This window comes from Saccopteryx leptura, chromosome 11 (genome assembly GCF_036850995.1).
Source record: "Saccopteryx leptura isolate mSacLep1 chromosome 11, mSacLep1_pri_phased_curated, whole genome shotgun sequence".
NCBI lineage: Eukaryota > Metazoa > Chordata > Mammalia > Chiroptera > Emballonuridae > Saccopteryx > Saccopteryx leptura.
The window spans coordinates 67,876,659-67,895,989 of NC_089513.1; the positions used below are offsets into that span (position 1 = coordinate 67,876,659).

The window sequence follows — 19,331 nt, forward strand, 5'->3', positions numbered from 1 at the left end:
AACTCTTTCCTAAGGAGTCTGACCCCTCCCTCAGGGCCCTCCCCTTGCCCCAAGCTCCCTCCCTTGGCTCCCAGCCAGACTAGGAACGCGGCTACCGCCTGGGGCCCCCCAACAGTCCGGGAGGACTTCAGAGCCTGAGCTAGGGCTACTCCCACGCCCACCCTCCAGAGCCTGGGGATTTAGTGAGAAGCGGGAGAGCAAAGGGCAGGGACTGGGACTTGGGTCAGCTGCAGCTGGACTGGGGCAGCTCATCCAGCACCTCCCCCAGCCTGCCAGGGACATAAACCAGTACGGAAGCGAGCGGCACGCCCCCCTCCCCCATTTTCCATTCTCGGGCTTTCAGACTCAGGGAGGAAGGCATAAGAGCCAGAGAAGTTTGAGGGAAAGAACGAAGCGTCTCTGAGATAAAGGTGTGTACGTGTGGGAGGGAGGCACAAGGGCTCTCCCAGGACAAGCCATTACTTTCCTCCTCTACGCAGGCTTCGCTACGTGGAAAGGCTGGTGATCCTGCCCTTGAGCTATATTTCTGGGCGCTTAATTACACTCCAGTCTGTATTTCTCTTTGTTACTATTATATAACGGTTCCCCGATTATGAAAATATTAGCTTTTTGAGAGCAAGACACTACATTAGGCAATAAATAGTTAATAGCTACAGCATCGGTACCCGGAAAAGTAAAAGACTAGCATGCTTACAGAAACCGACTGTTAGGACAAACTGAAGGGGGCAGGGCTACCACAACAAACATAACACAAGCCTCTGCATCCTGCATCTTATGGCATAACAAAAACACACACTAGAATGCAGCAAAGATAATAAAATACATACCAAAAAAAAATTTAAACAAATATACCAGGGTTCTAAATATATCAAAGGCAGTGTTGCTCTCCAAAGTAATTCCCTGTAGGTCACACGCTCAAATCTACCCCAGTATGAGGCAAGCCCAGACCCCAGGTCATGCATGCTCCAGCTGGGCTATCCTTGTACCTATTCCCATGCCAACAACCAACTACGGCCAGGAACAACAGGCTGCTTAGCAACAGGAAATGCAGTCAGTGTGAACCAAAGCTACATGGATGGGGAAAACAGAGCTAGGGAAAACGTTACGTCTTAAAAAAAAATTGATTATGTGAAGTAGAGGAAAAACAGGGAAAGTAGCCGCGGATTGTGTACCTTTTTCTCTCCTAATTACCTAATGAGGCCTGAGAGTAATAGAGTGAACTCCTTCAAAATGCTTTGTTGCTTACCATCTCCGAAATCTGCCATCCACCTTACCCGAGTTGAGTGTCTGCCGGCATTCTGATCACCAAATTGACGACGATTCCATATTCTTGGCCACATGACCTCCTCCCCCTCTCTGGTTAGGCCTATTTCCTGGATGTCCTCAAATCATATACCATCAGCTATTGTACAGTGGAAAATTAGGTAAAAATGTGCTATGTGGCTGTGCTTACAAAGAAACCTCTCTAAACCAGGGGGTTTTTTTGTTTGTTTTTTTGTTTTAGGTTTTATTTATTCATTTTGAAAAAGAGAGAGAGAAGGGGGTTGGATCAGGAAGCATCAACTCCCATAGTGCTTTGACCAGGCAAGCCCGGGATTTCGAACCAACAACCTCAGTGTTCCAGGTTGACACTTTATTCACTGTGTCAAGCTAAACCAGTTTCATCAGCAAAAAATACACTTCACATGCAGTTGTAACTATTTTCAAAAACTCTATGGGTGTCTAGAACAGACCTTCCCTCCCACTTTTCACATACTGCTCAGGTCTCATCACTCCCCTGAAGCTTTCCTCAAATCCATTTGCACTTATAAGAAGCTGACTTTACAGCAATAAGGCTGATTTTAGCATGGGTCCAAATAGCCCTGAAGGCCATCTGAAAGTCAGCTTTAGCCAGTGACATTACTGGAATAAACCTATAGCCTCACAAGTTAACTACTTAGAAGATAAAAAGCTCTGTATTTTCTTTAGATTTTATTCATTTTTAAAGAGATAGGAAAGAGAGGGGGGGGGGGGGGAAGCGCAGGAAGCATCAACTCCCATATGTGCCTTGACCAGGGAAGCCCAGGGCTTCGAACCAGCAACCTCAGCGTTTCCAGGTCAATACTTTATCCACTGCTCCACCACAGGCCACTCTCTCTGTATTTTCTTGTTACTTCATAGTAAACTTGGAGTCTACAATTCAGCATCTGAATGTTCTCTAACTTTACGTATTCCATCTACACTGTACTGCCAAAGGCAACTAGAAATAGCACTTAAACTGAAATGGTGAAATTTGTCATCCTACCATATATCAGAGAGGCTGTGGTGGGTACATGCTGATCCTCACTATTTGCTAAATCCGTATTTACAAATTCACCTACTCACTAAAACTTGTCACCTTGAAATCAATACCTGCAGTACTTTTGCAGTCATTCATGGACCTGTCCAGAGCTGCAAAATAGGAGTTGCCCAGGGTGCCTGTTCCTAACATGGATGTTCTACTTTGTTTCAGCTCGTATTATAAAGAAACATCCTTTTCATCATCTATTTTATGGTCACATTATTTGTATTTTTGTTGGTGATTTCAATGCTTAAAATGGCCCCCAAGTCTACATTGTGCTGAAGTGCTTCCTGTCCTGTGTTTCTAAGCACAAGAAAGCTGCGGTGGGACTGTTGGGCAGATAAAATATATTATGCTCACTTTGTTAAAGATGGCGCTGCCCATGTGGAAGCTGCCGCAGCCCAGCCGCCCAGGTGATATTAATGTGTGTTGGGGGCGGGCTGTGGGCAGGCAGGATCCTTGTAGCCTGGGGCTTGGTTTTGGGATTAAGCTTTTCCCACATTTTTGATGGGACACTCAACTCGGGTGGTACAATCCCATCATGCCTCAGATAAGTGATTTTGTATTAGAGACTTCCCTATTTGGTATATTGGATTAAAGGTTTTGATTTCTACACTATAAAGTGGGTGCAGAACGGGAACTTGCTCTCTCGGTTCCTAGGATTATTAGCATTAGAGGAGAGAGCAGAGAGGAGAGCAGAGGAAGGCCATGTGGAGGAGGCCAGGAGAAGCAGCCAAGATGGTGGAGTGTTGAGTGAGAAGCCAGTTTGTGCAGAGTTTGTGCAGGGAGAAGGAAGGAAATGGGTAACAGAGGTGAATAAGTCTGGTGAGCTAGAAACCTTTGATTCTAGGAAACTCGGATAAGTCAGTAGCTTTGTGAGCACTGATGGGAGTGGGTTTTGGAGCCCAGTGTGTTTTTACTTGCCCGCTGGGTGCAAGCTAGGATTAAAGCTAATGGCCCACCAGTTTTTGGCTCCTTTGTTTCTTTACCGACTGTCCAAATCCAATGCGAACCTGCATGGGCCAGGCTGCTGTGATGGTGGCCGTGCCTCCTGGCCATACAGGGACTTACAGAGAAAATTCCTTCAGGTGAGAGAATGAATTATAGTGCTGTTGGCCATGAGTTCAATGCTAATGAATAAACAGTGTATGTTAAATAAAGTGATTTATATAGGAACACTTAGAAAACAAGATTATATATTCATCAGTTAACAAAAATGTGACCAGAATCTCATAGGAACCTAACCTTGTATCTCCCCTAAGAGCAATGTTTTAGTATTTACTAATTGTTTGCTGCCAACTTTATAGAACATAACTACTGTGAATAATGAGAATCCACTGTGTACAATCTTATACATACAGAATACCTTTTGAGACACTAGATTTGAAGAAGTGTGAGATTGGTTTCTGGTGGCGCTCACGTAGCTCAGATCCTGTCCTTTTATGTGTATCTTGTCTGTTCAAGGGAGAATTTTAGTTAGCTCAACTTTTTTTTTTAAATTATTTATTGATTTTAGAGAGGGAGAGAGCACGTGCAAGACAGGAACACTGATCTTTTTTTTTTTTTTTTTTTTTTTTAGAGAGGAGAGAGAGAGAGACAGAGAGGGAGAGGAGAGAGAGAAGGGGGAAGGAGCTGGAAGCATCAACTTCCATATGTGCCTTGACCAGGCAAGCCCAGGGTTTCGAACCGACAACCTCAGTATTTCCAGGTCAACGCTTTATCCACTGCGCCACCACAGGTCAGGCAGGAACACTGATCTATTCCTGCATACCACCAGCAACTTCTATACTCTGGACAACGCTCTCACCAACTGTAACTCAACTTATCTTAATGAACCATCTGCTGGGTTGGGGTCCAGGGCCCCTTACCAAAAGCCTCAACTAGTCAGGTTGAACTTGAGGTGGCTAGGTGTCAGGGCAATTCCTGTAATTCTCCACCTGAGATATCATACCTCCAACCGATGCTGCCAGTGAGTCACCTACCTCCCCATCACTTATCTGTTACAACCCCCCCCCCCCACACACACAAATTATTTAACCACCAACACAAGTTTTCGCCCTGTGGCAGGAAATACCGCCAAACCCCTCCGGTATAGGCCCGGGCTTCTCTTTTCCTCGCTGCTGATGCCATTCCGGACTCAGCCCATCTGTTCACAGATGCATAAATTTCTTCTAAAACTCATCAGGCCTTGGGCATCCCTCTTTTGGCAACCTAACACCATCCAGTTTTGTTCTGTGTTCAACAATCTTTCTTTTTTTCTTTGATTTCCCATGTAGTAGGATCACTTGGTAGTTCTCTATAAAATTATAAAATCATAAATTGCATTCAGATAGGTGTTAATCTTTTGTGAGTTTGGAAAGAATGTGCCAAGGTTTGCCAAGAACCTCACGAACCTAGAAAGTCCAGCATCAAGGTTCTAGGTTACAAAACACAGAATAGGTGCTGGACCTATGCAATTTACAGCACAACCAGCCAGGCTCAAATGAAAGTCTTCAACAGTATAATTTGCAACCCAAATGTAGGATTGAGGCCTTCCAGAAAACTCCTTTGCAACTGGCTGGGAACCTTGCCCTAGGGCCTAGAATATCATAGATTGTTTTCAGCAGCAGGTGATAAAAGACAATTCAAACACAGACCCTGCTGAAGGAGGCTGAGGAAGTTGTCTCTGTAGGACATTGCAAGGAGGGTTGACTTCCTCCCAATTATACAAGTAACTAAGTACTTTAATGGCTGAGAGATTAAGATCTTACAGAAGTCTGTAGGGGCTAAGGAAATTCATGGCAGAGCCTGGAGACATGCTAAATTAGTAAGTTAAAGGCAAAGGCCAGAATGTTTGAATCTGTTTGCACTACAAGTACAGAGTGTAATAGCATTAAATTCTCCTGGGTGGGGAGGGACCCGGACTGGCCTTGGGTGGAGGGTGAAGCACTGAAACTCCTCTGGCTTTCACCTGGAGGCCAGATAAAAACCTACCCCATAGGGCTATAGCTAAGTCAAGACTTGCATGAAGGAAAGCATCACTTAGAGTTAAGTCAATGTGAAATGTTACCCAAGCAGAGGTAGAGGGATGCTTCCAGTTCTATTTCCTGCTTAGTGATAACCACCACACTGGGGCCCTGCTTTGCGAGGGATGGGTAGAAAAGATAACAAGATTTTCTACTGGACAGAAATGGAAAACTCAAAACAAAACTTTGTCCTTTTTTGTGTGTGACAGAGACAGAGAGGGACAGAGAGAGAGGAATGGACAGGAAGGGAGAGAGATGAGAAGCATCAATTCTTCGTTACAGCAGCTTAGTTGTTCATTGATTGCTTTCTCATATGTGCCTTGACCGGGGACTACAGCAGACTGAGTGACCCCTTGCTCAAACCAGGGGCCTTGGGCCCAAGCTGGTGAGCTTGCTCAAACCAGAGGAACTCGCGTTCAAGCTGGCGACCTCGGGGTCTCGAACCTGGGCCCTCTCCATCCCAGTTGGACACTCTATCCACTGTGCCACCACCTGGTCAGGTAAAACTTTGTTAAGTCTTGATCCATAGGGACATTGGTAAAAAAACAAAACAAAACTATTCTTTCCAAGTTTTTGGACATTCACTGTATCTAGAATAGTTGAAGATAGGAACCAATTTCAGCAACCCTGAACATTCTCTTCAAACACAGTTCCACATCCACCTGAGCACAAAGGCTGAAGGGATGAATCAGAAAGGAGACACAGACCATTTTAAGAACAAAACAGGTATATTTCTACTGGACTAGCTGATACAAGGATAGTGTGGTATGGATGGATAGTATGAATGACAAATAATACAAATATATTTTATTTAAAATAAAATGCTTACACAGCTCAACAGGTCACTTGGAAACAAACTCTTGCTTGACTATTACTGAGCAAAAACAAAGCTGAAGCACACACATCCTTCTTTTTTGACTATATGGAGATAGGTAGGAAGACACTACTTGGTTTTTAAAAAACTGACCTTCCCTTAAGGCCTGGTCATAGAAGTGTAAACAATGTAAATGAATCCACCATTTCAGCTATCATATCATATCTATGTCACCTGTGTATTCTGAGATCACACATACACCTGCCAATATACCTGGGAAGGGTTGCTATATCACAGTTACATAAGTTCTTGGCAGGCAAGACCGAGGAAAAGTAATTGGAAACAAGTTTTACACCCTATTTAGAACAAATCATTAGCACTCCTTCAAACAACAGGTTACAATAGAAAGATACTGCCTGGAAGTTACCCTTTTCACTTTGGTTCGTTTTTAGGTTTTGTCTGTGATTTACAGAGTTGTGTGATTCATTTGCTTATAGTACAATCCTGCCACAATGTATTAAAGTACAAGATTCCTATTTCTTTATCTGCATGTTTCAAGTTTGATACTTAACTACAATCACTCATATGTCAGCAGTTCTTGAATATTAAAAAAAAATAACAAATGGGTAAAATTCTGCTAAAAATGCAGATGTCTACAACTATACTGGTCCTAGACGGGAAGGAGACAGACAGTGAGGGAGGGAAGCAAGCACGTTCGTGTGCAGGGAATGTGGTTCAAGTCTTTGGATGTAAAGACAACTTCCCCAGAGAAGCTGGCTAATAATGGAATTTCCAGAAAAACTTCCTTTGCCCAACAAAAGAACCTGAAAAGCCCCAATCCAAACTTTTGAAAACTACAGATACAAAATGCTGTGATTGATGATCAAAGCAGTGGGGGGGGGGGGGGGCGAGGAGAAGGATGAATGTGCCTTCCGTCAGGCCACCGCTGGTAGCACAGCCCTGCAGCTGCTGGTGGGTCAGATAAACCATGGAAGCACCAGGAGCGCTCTGATGGACAGGGAGAGAGAAGCACTGGACACATTACCTGTCTATATCAGTGACAGGGCTTTGTGGCTAGGAAAATGTCCTAAATAGTAAAATGACTCCAGATAGACCTCTCTCTCCATCATTAAATGTGGCAGGATTAAAAAAAAATTTTACAAGTAGATATAGTGAAAACAAAATTACAAGACAGAGAACACAAAAGTATCAAGACAATGCTATAGGTTCAACAGTATTCCATGAGGCTAGAAAACCTGTTAACTTTGAAAGCCCTAGCAAAATATCACTCTTGTTTATAAATCACATATTTCTCATGACTATATGCAGAGACCACGTACTGAAGAATCCTACATTCAGCCTTCAAGCATTCTGCATTTCTTTGCCAATCTTGTAGCTGAGTATCTTGTTCCAGTCGATTTTGGTGCGGGTAACTGGCAGCTGCCGGCGCAAGGCCTTGAATGTGGTGTCTGACATTGTTTGATAGTTTTCACTAATTGCTGTCTGCAATAAATAAAGATAATTTATTTAAACAGAAATGGGATGATTGGGAATAGGAAAGTAACTGATGTCAAAGGACATGCTCGAGTACTATTGAGAACAGACAGGATGTACTATTTCTACCGAGCTTCTCGCCAGTCTCTGAAGTGGGTTAAGAAGCGCACACACACATAACTTTTTATTTATTTTATATATATATATATATAAAATATATATATATAAAAAATATATATATATAAAATATATATATATATATAAAACTATTTATTGATTAGAGACACATCGATTTTTTGTTCCACTTATTTATGCACTCACTGGTTGATTCTCATTGGTGGAGAACCAGATGTGCACTTCATCTGTGTGACCTGACTAGGAACTGAACCCGGAACTTCTAAACGCTGGGCCGATGCTCTACCGCTGAGCCAAATGGCCAGGGCCTATATTATTTCTTAAACTAGGGCTCTAGTCCCTTTCAATGTTGTAACCTTGACTGTAAGTGCAATGCCAAGTTGCAAGGTCTGCAAATTCTCCACATTTAGTTAACACTGAACAACAAATATATTTATGTTAAAAAGGACATAAAGAGCCTGACCGGGCGGTGGCGCAGTGGATAGAGCATCGGATTGGGATGAGGAGGACCCAGGTTCGAGACCCCGAGGTCGCCAACTTGAGCACCGGCTCATCTGATTTGAGCAAGGCTCACCAGCTTGAGCCCAAGGTCGCTGGCTCGAGCAAGGGGTTACTCGGCCTGCTGTAGCCCCCCAGTCAAGGCACATATGAGAAAGCAATCAATGAACAATTAAAGTGCCATAACAAAAAACTGATGATTGATGCTTATCATTTCTCTCAGTTCCTGTCTGTCTGTCCCTATCTATCCCTCTGTCTCTGTAAAAAAAAAAAAAGGACATAAAGAGGTCTAACAAAAAGTGTTAACAGCAAATAATAAAGTAGTAGATCTAGAAACCTTAGTTCCAAATCTTACCTGATACTCATTTTCTGCATGTTCTATGATTTTAATAAACTCCTTGGCAGTTTGGACTTCATTCTAGTGGAGGAAGAAGAGAAAAATATGAATTTTTTAAAAATATGGAAGCAGTGAATAAAATGATAGTGAAGGCCCTGGCTGGTTGGCTCATTGGTAGAGCGTCAGCCTAGTGTGTGGAAGACCATAGTTCAATTCCCGGCCAGGGCACACAGAGAAGTGCCCATCTGCTTCTCCACCCCTCCCCCTCTCCTTCCTCTCTATCTCTTTCCTCCTCTCCCGCAGCCAAGGCTCCATTGGAGCAAAATTGCCCAGGCACTGAGGATGGCTCCATGGCCTCTGTCTCAGGTACTAGAAAGGCTCCAGTTGCAACAGAGCAACATCCCAATGGGCAGAGCATCGCCCCCTGGTGGGCTTGCCGGGTGCATCTGGGCCAGGCGCATGCAGGAGTCTGTCTGACTGCTTCCTGCTTCTCACTTCAGAATACAAAAAAAAAAAAAAAAAAAAATAGTGGAAAGCAACCTTACCTAGCATTTACAATTTATAGTTTATCTAGTTCCCATGCACATTATCTTCTTTGAGTCTCACAACAATGTGAATAAATGTTATTATCATTTCCATTTTACAGATAAGAGGTGAGAAATTTGCTTAAGTGACTTACCATTATTCGGCTTTTGAATGACAAAGATGAGCCCAACTCTTTCAATCTATCACAGTCTGCCCAAAAGACATCATCAAGATGTCTTAAGATTTTTATGTCTCGAAAATATTTCTGATTTAAGAGGATATAAATAATGCCCTCAGACATACAATGATATCTGTTAAGCTCATATACTCCTCTACTTGCTACTTACAATGCTAAACCAACCAATCACATTGTGTGTTACATGATTCAGGTACAGAGTGAACTGAATCTCTCTCTTCCTCTCACCATTAAGTACAACAGAATTGAAGGTAGGAGGGTAAGCTTTTAGTACACAGAGCAGCAGTCCCAAAAATCTTTCAAATAGTCAAAACTATCTTCTATTTTTACAATAACAGCAAAAGAAAATTCCTTGCCTTTATCACTGTCACACTCGTATTCACACAATGCAGTTTCATAGAAGCTACATGTATGTGTGAGATGATCTTATCATCTGGAGGCTAATAGAATGTGTGAAGCACATTAGCATTCGGTTCTGTTAGACATTGCATACCTTGTGAAAACGTAAACTGATGCCATTCTTTTCATTAATTGTTTTTTGTTTGAAAAATACAGTTGTTTTCCAAGAAAATGTTATTTAGGTTGCCCTGGCCGGTTGGCTCAGTGGTAGAGCGTCGGCCTGGCATGCGGAAGTCCCGGGTTCGATTCCCGGCCAGGGCACACAGGAGAAGCACCCATCTGCTTCTCCACCCCTCCCCCTCTCCTTCCTCTCTGTCTCTCTCTTCCCCTCCTGCAGCGAGGCTCCATTGGAGCAAAAGATGGCCCGGGCGCTGGGGATGGCTCCTTGGCCTCTGCCCCAGGTGCTGGAGTGGCTCTGGTCGCAACAGAGCGATGCCCTGGAGGGGCAGAGCATCGCCCCTGGTAGGCGTGCCAGGTGGATCCCGGTCAGGCACATGCGGGAATCTGTCTGACTGTCTCTCCCCGTTTCCAGCTTCAGAAAAATAAAAAAAATAAAAAATAAAAAAAAATGTTATTTAGGTTAACAACTAATGCAGGGGTTGGGAACCTTTTTGGCTGAAAGAGCCATGAATGCCCCATATTTTAAAATGTAATTCCGTGAGAGCCATACAACGAACCGTGTACCTTACGCATTATCCAATAAAAATTTGGTGTTGTCCCGGAGGACAGCTGTGATTGGCTCCAGCCACCCGCAACCATGAACATGAGCGTTAGGAAATGAATGGATTGTAATACATGAGAATGTTTTATATTTTTAACATTATTTTTTTTTACTAAAGATTTGTCTGCGAGCCAGATGCAGCCATCAAAAGAGCCACATCTGGCTTGTGAGCCATAGGTTCCCGACCCTGAACTAATAATGGGTTTGTTAATGTTATATTTAATATAGCTCAAACATTTCTCAGTTCTTTTCTTTGCATTTGAAATTTTTTTTTTATTTAAAAAAGTCTTCAATTACAGTTGACATATAATATTATATTAGCTCCAGGTGCACAACATAGCGATTGGACATTTATATACGTTACTAAGGGATCATCCTGATAAACCTAGTGGCCTTCTGACACCCTACATACTTTTTAATTTCTAGTAAGGTAAATACTGACAGGAAACACATCAACAAAAGCTGTTGAGGGTGCTCAATAACCTTTAGGAATATAAAGAAGTACTGAGAATACAAGAAAAATTAATGTCCCTTCTTTCCAGGTACGAACACAATACCTTTTGGTTGACTACCCTAACACTGCTGTTTCTCTAATGACAAGAACGCAGCCCGCCAGGGTTAGTCTGGCAATCTCTCCTGCCTACTGGTTGTGCCTGACTGAAGATACTGCTGTCCTTGAGCAAATCTCACCACAGAGAAAAAGAAGGAAGTCTGAATTCTCTAAGGCCACAGTTCTGAGTCAGACTTTGAAATAATAAAGCCGGTTGGTTATAGACCAGCGGTTCTCAACCCGTGGGTCGCTGCGACCCGGCGGGGGTCGAACGACCAAAACACAAGGGTCGCCTAAAGCCCTTGAGAACCGCTGTTATAGACTCTTATAAGCTGCCAAAATCAAAGCACTGAAAACAAATGGAATTTTTAATGGTAGAATCAGCTGTCATGATCAGAATTTTTTTGGTAAAGAGAAACAAGACACAAATGAGAAAGACATGAAATATTTCTCACTCACCGAAACATTTACTGAATCCTGTACATCTTTATGACTAACCAACTGAACATTGCCATCTTCATAATAGTGTACCTGTGTGAGACAACGTTGGAGCAAGTTTATGTGTAGTTCATATAAAAACCTATATTGCTGAGGGCACAAAACCACACTGTAAGCCATTCCCAATCTTTACCAACTCTGAACAAATAATTAGCATGACCAATGGTAATTTACAATGGTTGTTAAAATGCACAGAACATTCAAATGTAAGAATTCTCTTTCCTGTTCTGGTCAGGTTGCTCAGTGGAGAGAGCGTCATCCTGGTACAAGAGGTCATAGGTTTGATCCTGGGTTTGATCCCGGGTCAGGGCATGTACAGAAGCAATCAATGAGTGCACAACTAAATGGATTAATCCGAACGAGCTGATGCTTCTCCTCCCCACTGCTCCCAAATCAATGAAAAAAAAAAGGTATCATTAGAAGGGTTTGATAAAAACAGCCAAACCACATCTAGGCAAAAATGATGATCCTATTAGAAGCAAAGACTCCTCTGGGCAACATGTACCCACCATATATTGTTTAAGGGCCAAAAATAGGTGCTTTCCTTAAGGGGGATGAATAAATGTTCACATGGGTGAGAGAAGCTACAATTTTCATATCATATCAAAACCCTTAGATTTCATATTTTGGCTTGCTAAAAGAGGTTAAAGATAACTTAAGAATACACTGGGCCCTAGCCAGTTAGGCTCAGTGATAGACAGTTGGCCCAGCGCGTGGATGTCCTGGGTTCAATTCAGGGTCAGGGTACACAGGAGAAGTGAACATCCCTCCCCCTCTGCTCCACTCTTCCTCCCCCTTCCCCTTCCCCTTCCTCAGTCATAGCTCCATTGGTTTGAGTGTATTGCCCTGGGCATCTCTGCACCTCGATGGGCAGAGCATTGGCCCCAGAAGGGGGTTACCACATGGATCCCAGTCCGGGCACATGCAGGACTCTATCTCCCTTCCTCTCACTTGGAAAAGAAGGGGGAAAAAATATACTGGAAAAGCAGGGAGTTAACAGATGCCTGTAATACATGCAAAAATCAGGAGAGCCAAGATTTGGGCAGAAGAGTGGGCTAAATAATGATGACATATAAAGTCTAACATTTCACAAGACAAAGACAAGGATGTTCAAAATACACGTGGGTCACACCCAAGCACTAGTGTTGATTATATGAGACATATGCCAGAACCCATTTGAAGGAAGGAGGTATGCAGGGCACATCTCTTTTGTCCAAGAATAAAGTCTATACAATTGGTTTGAATTTCTATTATGTTTCTGAAGAACTAGGACATGGTCAGGAATATAGGGTAAGAACAGTCAATTTCATTGTTTATGAACTCAACTGAAAAATTCTAAAAATATCAATTTCATTACCTAATATACTAACGATATTTTTAGCTTAAATTCTACTTGTTTCAAAACAAAACCTTTTCTTTGTGTGTGTGGGGCATCAAACCATTCTACTGAGGGGCTGAGAGGACAATGAGATCCAGTATCTGAGGCTTGGCTGGGATCCCCCCCACTTCTCAGTTTCCAAAAGCACCAAATCTTTTCTCGGTCTCATCAACATAACTATCATCAACATAATTCCTCAGAAGACGTTGCCTTCCCAAAACTACTCTCTGTCTATAGAATATCCACCCAAAAGGCTAAATAACTTAACAACTTTTCTACATAATTCTCACACTGATTTTTAAATATGTAAATAAAGTAAGTCTTTTCTGAAGTGTGATCAGACCATCTGTGGTTAAAATGTATAAAATGAGGTCTGGGTTTGAATTTCTATAAAATTCAACATTAAAAAAGACTATTATAAAAGTCTTATCAGAAGCTATCACCCATTACGATGTGTGGCCCTAATTTGTTTGCACTGGCAAAGCTGAAACACAAGTAACTACACCAGTGGTTCTCCAAGTGTGCGCCCTAGATTTCCAGGCACGCCCTATGGTGTTCCAGAGAAATATGTGCCTGTTGGGGACCAAAAATCCAACAGGGTTTTTGGGAGTTTAGATTTTGGGGGGACAGAGGTGTGGGAAATTGGCTGTAAACTGACAGTCTGCCCAACCCCCCACCTCACTTGACTAATTAGGTTGCAAAAGGCTGTTATGACATGGGGTTGTTTACACTACCCCTCCATGTCCCCTGGAAAGACTGGAGCAAATTTCTTCTATCCTTTGTTTGGTGTAAAGTTAGATGATATGTATGGTGGGGGTTTTCTGCACTCAACACAATTAAGAGTAAAAGAGAGGAATTTTTCAATGTACTGATGAAGAAATGAGAGTTTGCCTTTCAAATATATACCCAAACATTGAAGAAATTGCTAGGACACATCAGGCTCATGTTTCTCATGAACACAAGAATGAAAAAACTTAATACATTTGCAACAGGACCTGCCGAATTTACTAAATCTTACTAAGAATGTATCTCTATATATAAAAAGATGTTTTTTGTTGTTTTTTGATTTTTTAACCCCTCTTTTCTCAGAAATTTGTATATAGTGCACCTACAATTATTTGTAGAATTTTATTTTTATTTTTTTCATTTTTCCGAAACTGGAAACGGGGAGGCAGTCAGACAGACTCCCGCATGCGCCCGACCAGGATCCACCTGGCATGCCCACCAGGGGGCAATGCTTTGCCCCTCTGGGGCATCGCTCTGTTGTGTCCAGAGCCATTCTAGTGTCTGAGGCAGAGGCCACAGAGCCATCCCCAGTGCCCGGGCCATCTTTGCTCCAATGGAGCCTCGGCTCGGGAGGGGAAGAGAGAGACAGAGAGGAAGGAGAGGGGGAGGGGTGGAGAAGCAAATGGGCGCCTCTCCTGTGTGCCCTGGCCGGGAATCGAACCCGGGACTCCTGCATGCCAGGCCGACGCTCTACCGCTGAGCCAACCAGCCAGGGCCTATTTGTAGGATTTTAAATGCGCCCTCTATTCAAAAGGTTTGAGAACCACTGAACTATATCCTTCTAGAAGGGAGATAAATTTACTTACACAAATTCATAGTAAGCTACCAGGTTAATGCTGATGCCATAGTTAAAAGATCTCCAGAGCATTAGGCTATACTCATAGATACAGTGTACAGAAATAGAACAGTATGTTGTCTTAGGTTGGACTCCCCCAGAAACAGACCCCAAGACAAAGACATGACAGGAAATAGCTGATTTGGGAGGTAATCTTAGGAAGCACTAGCAAGGACTGAGGAAGTGAGACACAGAAGGGAAGGAAGTGTTACAGGTGCATTAACGAGCAGGTTACAACTGTGGGCACTTGACTCCGACGACTAAACAGAATATGCATCAGAGCTGTACCACCCAAGGGATGAGGAAGCTGGCATATTTATTTATCTACCAACTCTTGTAAGGCACTAAGGGCTGCTCCAGAGCTGTGAACTTAACCCTTGCAGCTTGCCTCGTCTTGTTTCCATTAGGATCCTCTGCGATGGGCCTATTCCGACAGCTAGGAAGAGCGCCCAGGGAGAGCATGAAGCCGAGGGCAGGTATGAAAGGGCTGAGGACAGACATCTACTACATGTCTTGATTAAATTATACCATTAAAAAAAGTCACTGTTGCTGTTATTAAAGCAAGACAACACAATAGAAGTATAATTAGGTACTGATCTTCTCAGTTATCAGTAACTATTTATTCTGAGCTAAGAATTAGTTAGGCTTAAGAATTTTGAGAGGCAAACCTCTGCTGGGATACCAGAAGTTACTCCAGACAGGCAGCCAATGAGTTAACAAGGCCTTTATTCACCTGCCTGTCTCTTCCGACACCAGCATTGGCAGTATACTTTGCTTGGTTATTTGTATTCCAGAATGTGAGGACCCTTGACCACTTCCTGTTTTATTTACTTGATTTAAAAATCTCGGTCACTACTGTAAAATAAACTAAATTATTCCCACTTATGTAACTTTCTTTAGACCCAATAAAATACACGAAAGACCAGAAGATGCAGTAGCTGCTATACAGTCACTTTTTTTTAAAGAGAGTGAGAAAGAGAGAAATAGAGAGAGAAAGAGAGAGACAAAGACAAGAAGGGAGAGATGGTGAGAAGCATCAACTCGTAGTTGCTTTTACTTCAGTTGAACATTGATTGCTTCCCATATGTGCCTTGACCATGGCCGAGCCAGTATCCTCTTGCTCAAGCCAGCGACCTTGGGCTCTCCAAGTCAGTGAATGTGGGGATGATCTCCCAGCTCAGGCCTGTGTCCCTGTACTGACAAACCCGCACTCAGAGCCGGGGACCTTGTGGCTTCAAACCAGCGATACCAGTGTTCTGGGTCAATGCTTTATCCACTGTGACACCATAGTCAGGTATATAGTCACTTCTTCTTGTTCTTTTTATTTATTTATTTTATTTTTTTATTAAAGGAGGAGATTTATTAAATATGCGGCTGCATATGGCTGACACGGGGCATTTGCAGACCCAAATCGTGTGTCTTTATTTTTTAAAGATTTTTGTTTATTGATTTTAGAGAGGAGAGAGAGAGAGGAGAGAGAGGATAGAGAGAAAGGCATCAGGGAGGAACAGGAAGCATCAATTCATAGTTGCTTTTTAATTACTTTTTAGATTTTATTTATTCATTTATTCATTTTTATTAGAGAGAGGGGAGAGAGAGGGATAGAAAGAAAGAGAACAGGGGGAGGAGCAGGAAGCATCAACTCCCATATGTGCCTTGCCCAGGCAAGCCCAGGGTTTTGAACCGGCGACCTCAGCATTCCAGGTCGACGCTTTATCCACTGCGCCTCCACAGGTCAGGCCCATAGTTGCTTTTTTTTATGTGCCTCGACCAGGAAAGCTCAGGGTTTTGAACCGGCAAAACCTCAGTGTTTCAGGTTGACGCTCTAGCTACTGTGCCACCACAGGTCAGGCATTACTTCTTAATAATTATTTATTCTCTTATTTCCTAGAACTGTTATTTGATAACTTGATAATTCCTGGGAATATCTTAGGTTATATATATATTTTTTAAATTTTTATTTACTGATTTTAGAGAGAAAGGGGGAGGAGAGAGGGAGAAGGAAGGAAAGAGGGAGAGAGGGAGAGAGGGGGAGAGGGAAGGAGAGAGAGAGAGAAAGAGAGAGAACCATTGATCTGTTCTTGTATGTGCCCTGACCAGGGATCAAACTGGCAACCTGTGGGCTCCTAAATGATGCCTCAACCAACTGAGCTATCTGGCCAGGGCTCTTAGGTTATCTTTGAAAGAGGAAAATAACAAGCAAGCAGTATACTCCACATGACTATCCTTTATCAAGTCAGAATAACTCTCTCCGTTAACTTACTCAGGAAGGAGGCTTCTATTTCTATTCAGTACCATTTATGTTCCTTTGCATCTACATACAGTTTGTTCCTTCTCATAATAAAACAAATTCCAAACTTGCATGTTTCTTTGAGAGATGTAATGTTTTAACATGGCCTATTAACATGTTAGGATCTCACCTGAATCTTAAGTACTCCAACCACTTGGGCTGTAGGTGGAGTGATGGTGAACTTCCATTCTGATCTCCAACGACCATTCCTATTAAAAACACACACAATCACTGTGGATTTAGCAATAAGCATAAGAGGTGATTTCCCACTGACACAGATAATTTGGGAAAGAGAAAAAGAAACAAGTCATTTCCAATTTAATAAATCCAAGCTCTGTCCACTCCAATATAAGTTTGTACACAAGTAGCCTAATCATAAGCCTTTTCCAAGCTATTCTGACTTTTACTTTTTCATACTGCAATAAAAGACCACACCTATTTGGTTTGTGGGAGGCTTTTCCACAAACAGATGAGCTGCTGAGTCACACAATTAAGTCAAGTATTGCTAACCAAATCCAAGTCCAGCTCAGACTTCAACTGGGTACTTTAATCACTTATTCTCACTCAATATAAGAGCACTGTTTTAATGATTATAAAATCTCAGCAGTGGCAGTAATGTAAATGACCATGGCCAAATCCTTCATTTGCAGATAGGGAACTGAAGTCTCTAACTCGAACAACTTATCCCAAGCTAGTTAGACTGAGAATCACTTCTCAGCTGCTGGTTTGGTTCCTTCCTAGTATACATTAGACACAAATAGAAGAGAACATTTACTTTCTTACCAGAAGTTTTTAGGCTGAAACTGGTGGCTTTCAATACACGCAATAATAGTCTGTTGGCCATCTATAGTTTTAGCATAAACCTATTGTTAAAAAAAAAAAGTCAGACTCTGAAAACATAGTTAATCTAAGCGACAAACACTACAAAAGCAGTGTGCTAAATCGCTAAATCTTTTGGGGAGACAAAGAATCAGACAGGATGAACTGGAAACTCAAAAGAATTCATGGATATGAACACAAAGCAGAACAAGTTCTAGAGAAGACAATGGCACAATGACTAGAGGGAAACTGCTCCCAGTTCAGGGTGCAAGGAAGAAGCCAGTTAGGCAGGGCCTTATAAGACAGATGAGATTCTGGTAAGTGAAGACTGAGAATAAAAGATGAGTAAACATGAGCGCGGGCTGATCTGGTTTGAACAAGGCTCACCAGCTTGAGCCCAAGGTCGCTGGCTCAAACAAGGGGTCACTCGCTCTGCTGTAGCCCCCGGTCAAGGCACATATGAGAAATCAATCAATGAACAACTAAGGAGCCACAATGAAGAATTGATGTTTCTCGTCTCTCTCTCTTCCTGTCTGTCCCTGTATGTCCCTCTCTCTGACTCTCTCTGTCTCTGCCACACACACACAGACAAAAAAGATGAGTAAACAGTTTGGGTAAGAAACTGAGGGTTTGTTATATCTCCTTCAGAACTATTTTTTGGAAGAATAACCAATATTGGTTAGGAGGCCACAGAATTCATCTAGGCAAGAAGTAGGGTAGTAGCAACGGACAGCAGGATGCAGAAGCACAATCAAAAGTCTAGTGGTAGCCCTGGCCGGTTGGCTCAGTGGTAGAGCGTCAGCCTGGCGTGCAGAAGTCCTGGGTTCGATTCCAGGCCAGAGCACACAGGAGAAGTGCCCATCTGCTTCTCCACCCCTCCCCCTCTCCTTCCTCTCTGTCTCTCTCTTCCCCTCCCGCTGCCGAGGCTCCATTGGAGCAAAGATGGCCCGGGCGCTGGGGATGGCTCCTTGGCCTCTGCCCCAGGCGCTAGAGTGGCTCTGGTCGCGGCAGAGCATCGCCCCCTGGTGGGCAGAGCATCGCCCCCTGGTGGGCGTGCTGGGTGGATCCCGGTCAGGCACATGCGGGAGTCTGTCTGACTGTCTCTCCCTGTTTCCAGCTTCAGAAAAATAAAAAAAAAAAAAAAAAAAAAAAAAAAAAAGAAAGAAAAAAAAGAAAAAAAAAAAGTCTAGTGGTATACTGCAAATGGAAGGCCACAGAAAGGAAGGAGCCAAAGTATCTGCAGCCTGGATGACTACGAAGATGGTGGTGTCATTCACAAGTTAGGAAATCTGCACGGAGATGTCCAGCTAGTAGAAATACCACACGTTTCTTAAATGTGGGAGAGGTAAACAGAAATGTGATTGCCAAAAGAAAGCAAAAAAGAAAAGGCACCCTGGCTGGGTAGCTTAGTAGGTTAGAGCATCATCCCAACACGCCAAGGTTGTGGGTTTGAACCGTGGTCAGGGCTCATACAAGAATCAACCAATGAATGCATAAATAAGTAGAACAACAAATCGATGTTCTCTCTCTTTAAAATCAATCAATCAATCAATCAATAAAATAAATCCAACTTCGTAAAAAGTGCTTTATAGTCCACAAAATGTTTTTACATGCATTCTCCCTTGCTCTAATAAATCTGGTGAAACACACTGTTATCACCTATGAGCGATAAACTGAAGTTCATATAGCTTTTTGACCAAGGTCATTCAGAAAGTAAGCAGTAATGGTAGA

At 42.8% G+C, this 19,331-nt stretch overlaps 1 protein-coding gene and 1 non-coding gene across 2 annotated transcripts in view; one reads left to right on the forward strand and one right to left on the reverse strand.

Moving 5' to 3' along the window:
* Window positions 1-6,034: 6,034 nt before the first annotated feature.
* CAPZA1 (capping actin protein of muscle Z-line subunit alpha 1) overlaps window positions 6,035-19,331 on the reverse strand; it is a 44,781-nt gene continuing 31,484 nt past the window's right edge. The window contains exons 6-10 of the mRNA XM_066352864.1: window positions 17,565-17,644; window positions 16,912-16,990; window positions 11,454-11,525; window positions 8,622-8,684; window positions 6,035-7,642 (exon numbers count right to left, since the gene is read on the reverse strand). Of these exons, the coding sequence (XP_066208961.1) occupies window positions 7,502-7,642; window positions 8,622-8,684; window positions 11,454-11,525; window positions 16,912-16,990; window positions 17,565-17,644 (435 nt within the window). The 3' untranslated portion in view covers window positions 6,035-7,501. The remainder of the gene's footprint in view (window positions 7,643-8,621; window positions 8,685-11,453; window positions 11,526-16,911; window positions 16,991-17,564; window positions 17,645-19,331) is intronic.
* TRNAA-GGC (transfer RNA alanine (anticodon GGC)) lies at window positions 9,909-9,984 on the forward strand. The gene has a single exon. It is a non-coding gene; the product is annotated as a tRNA-Ala (tRNA).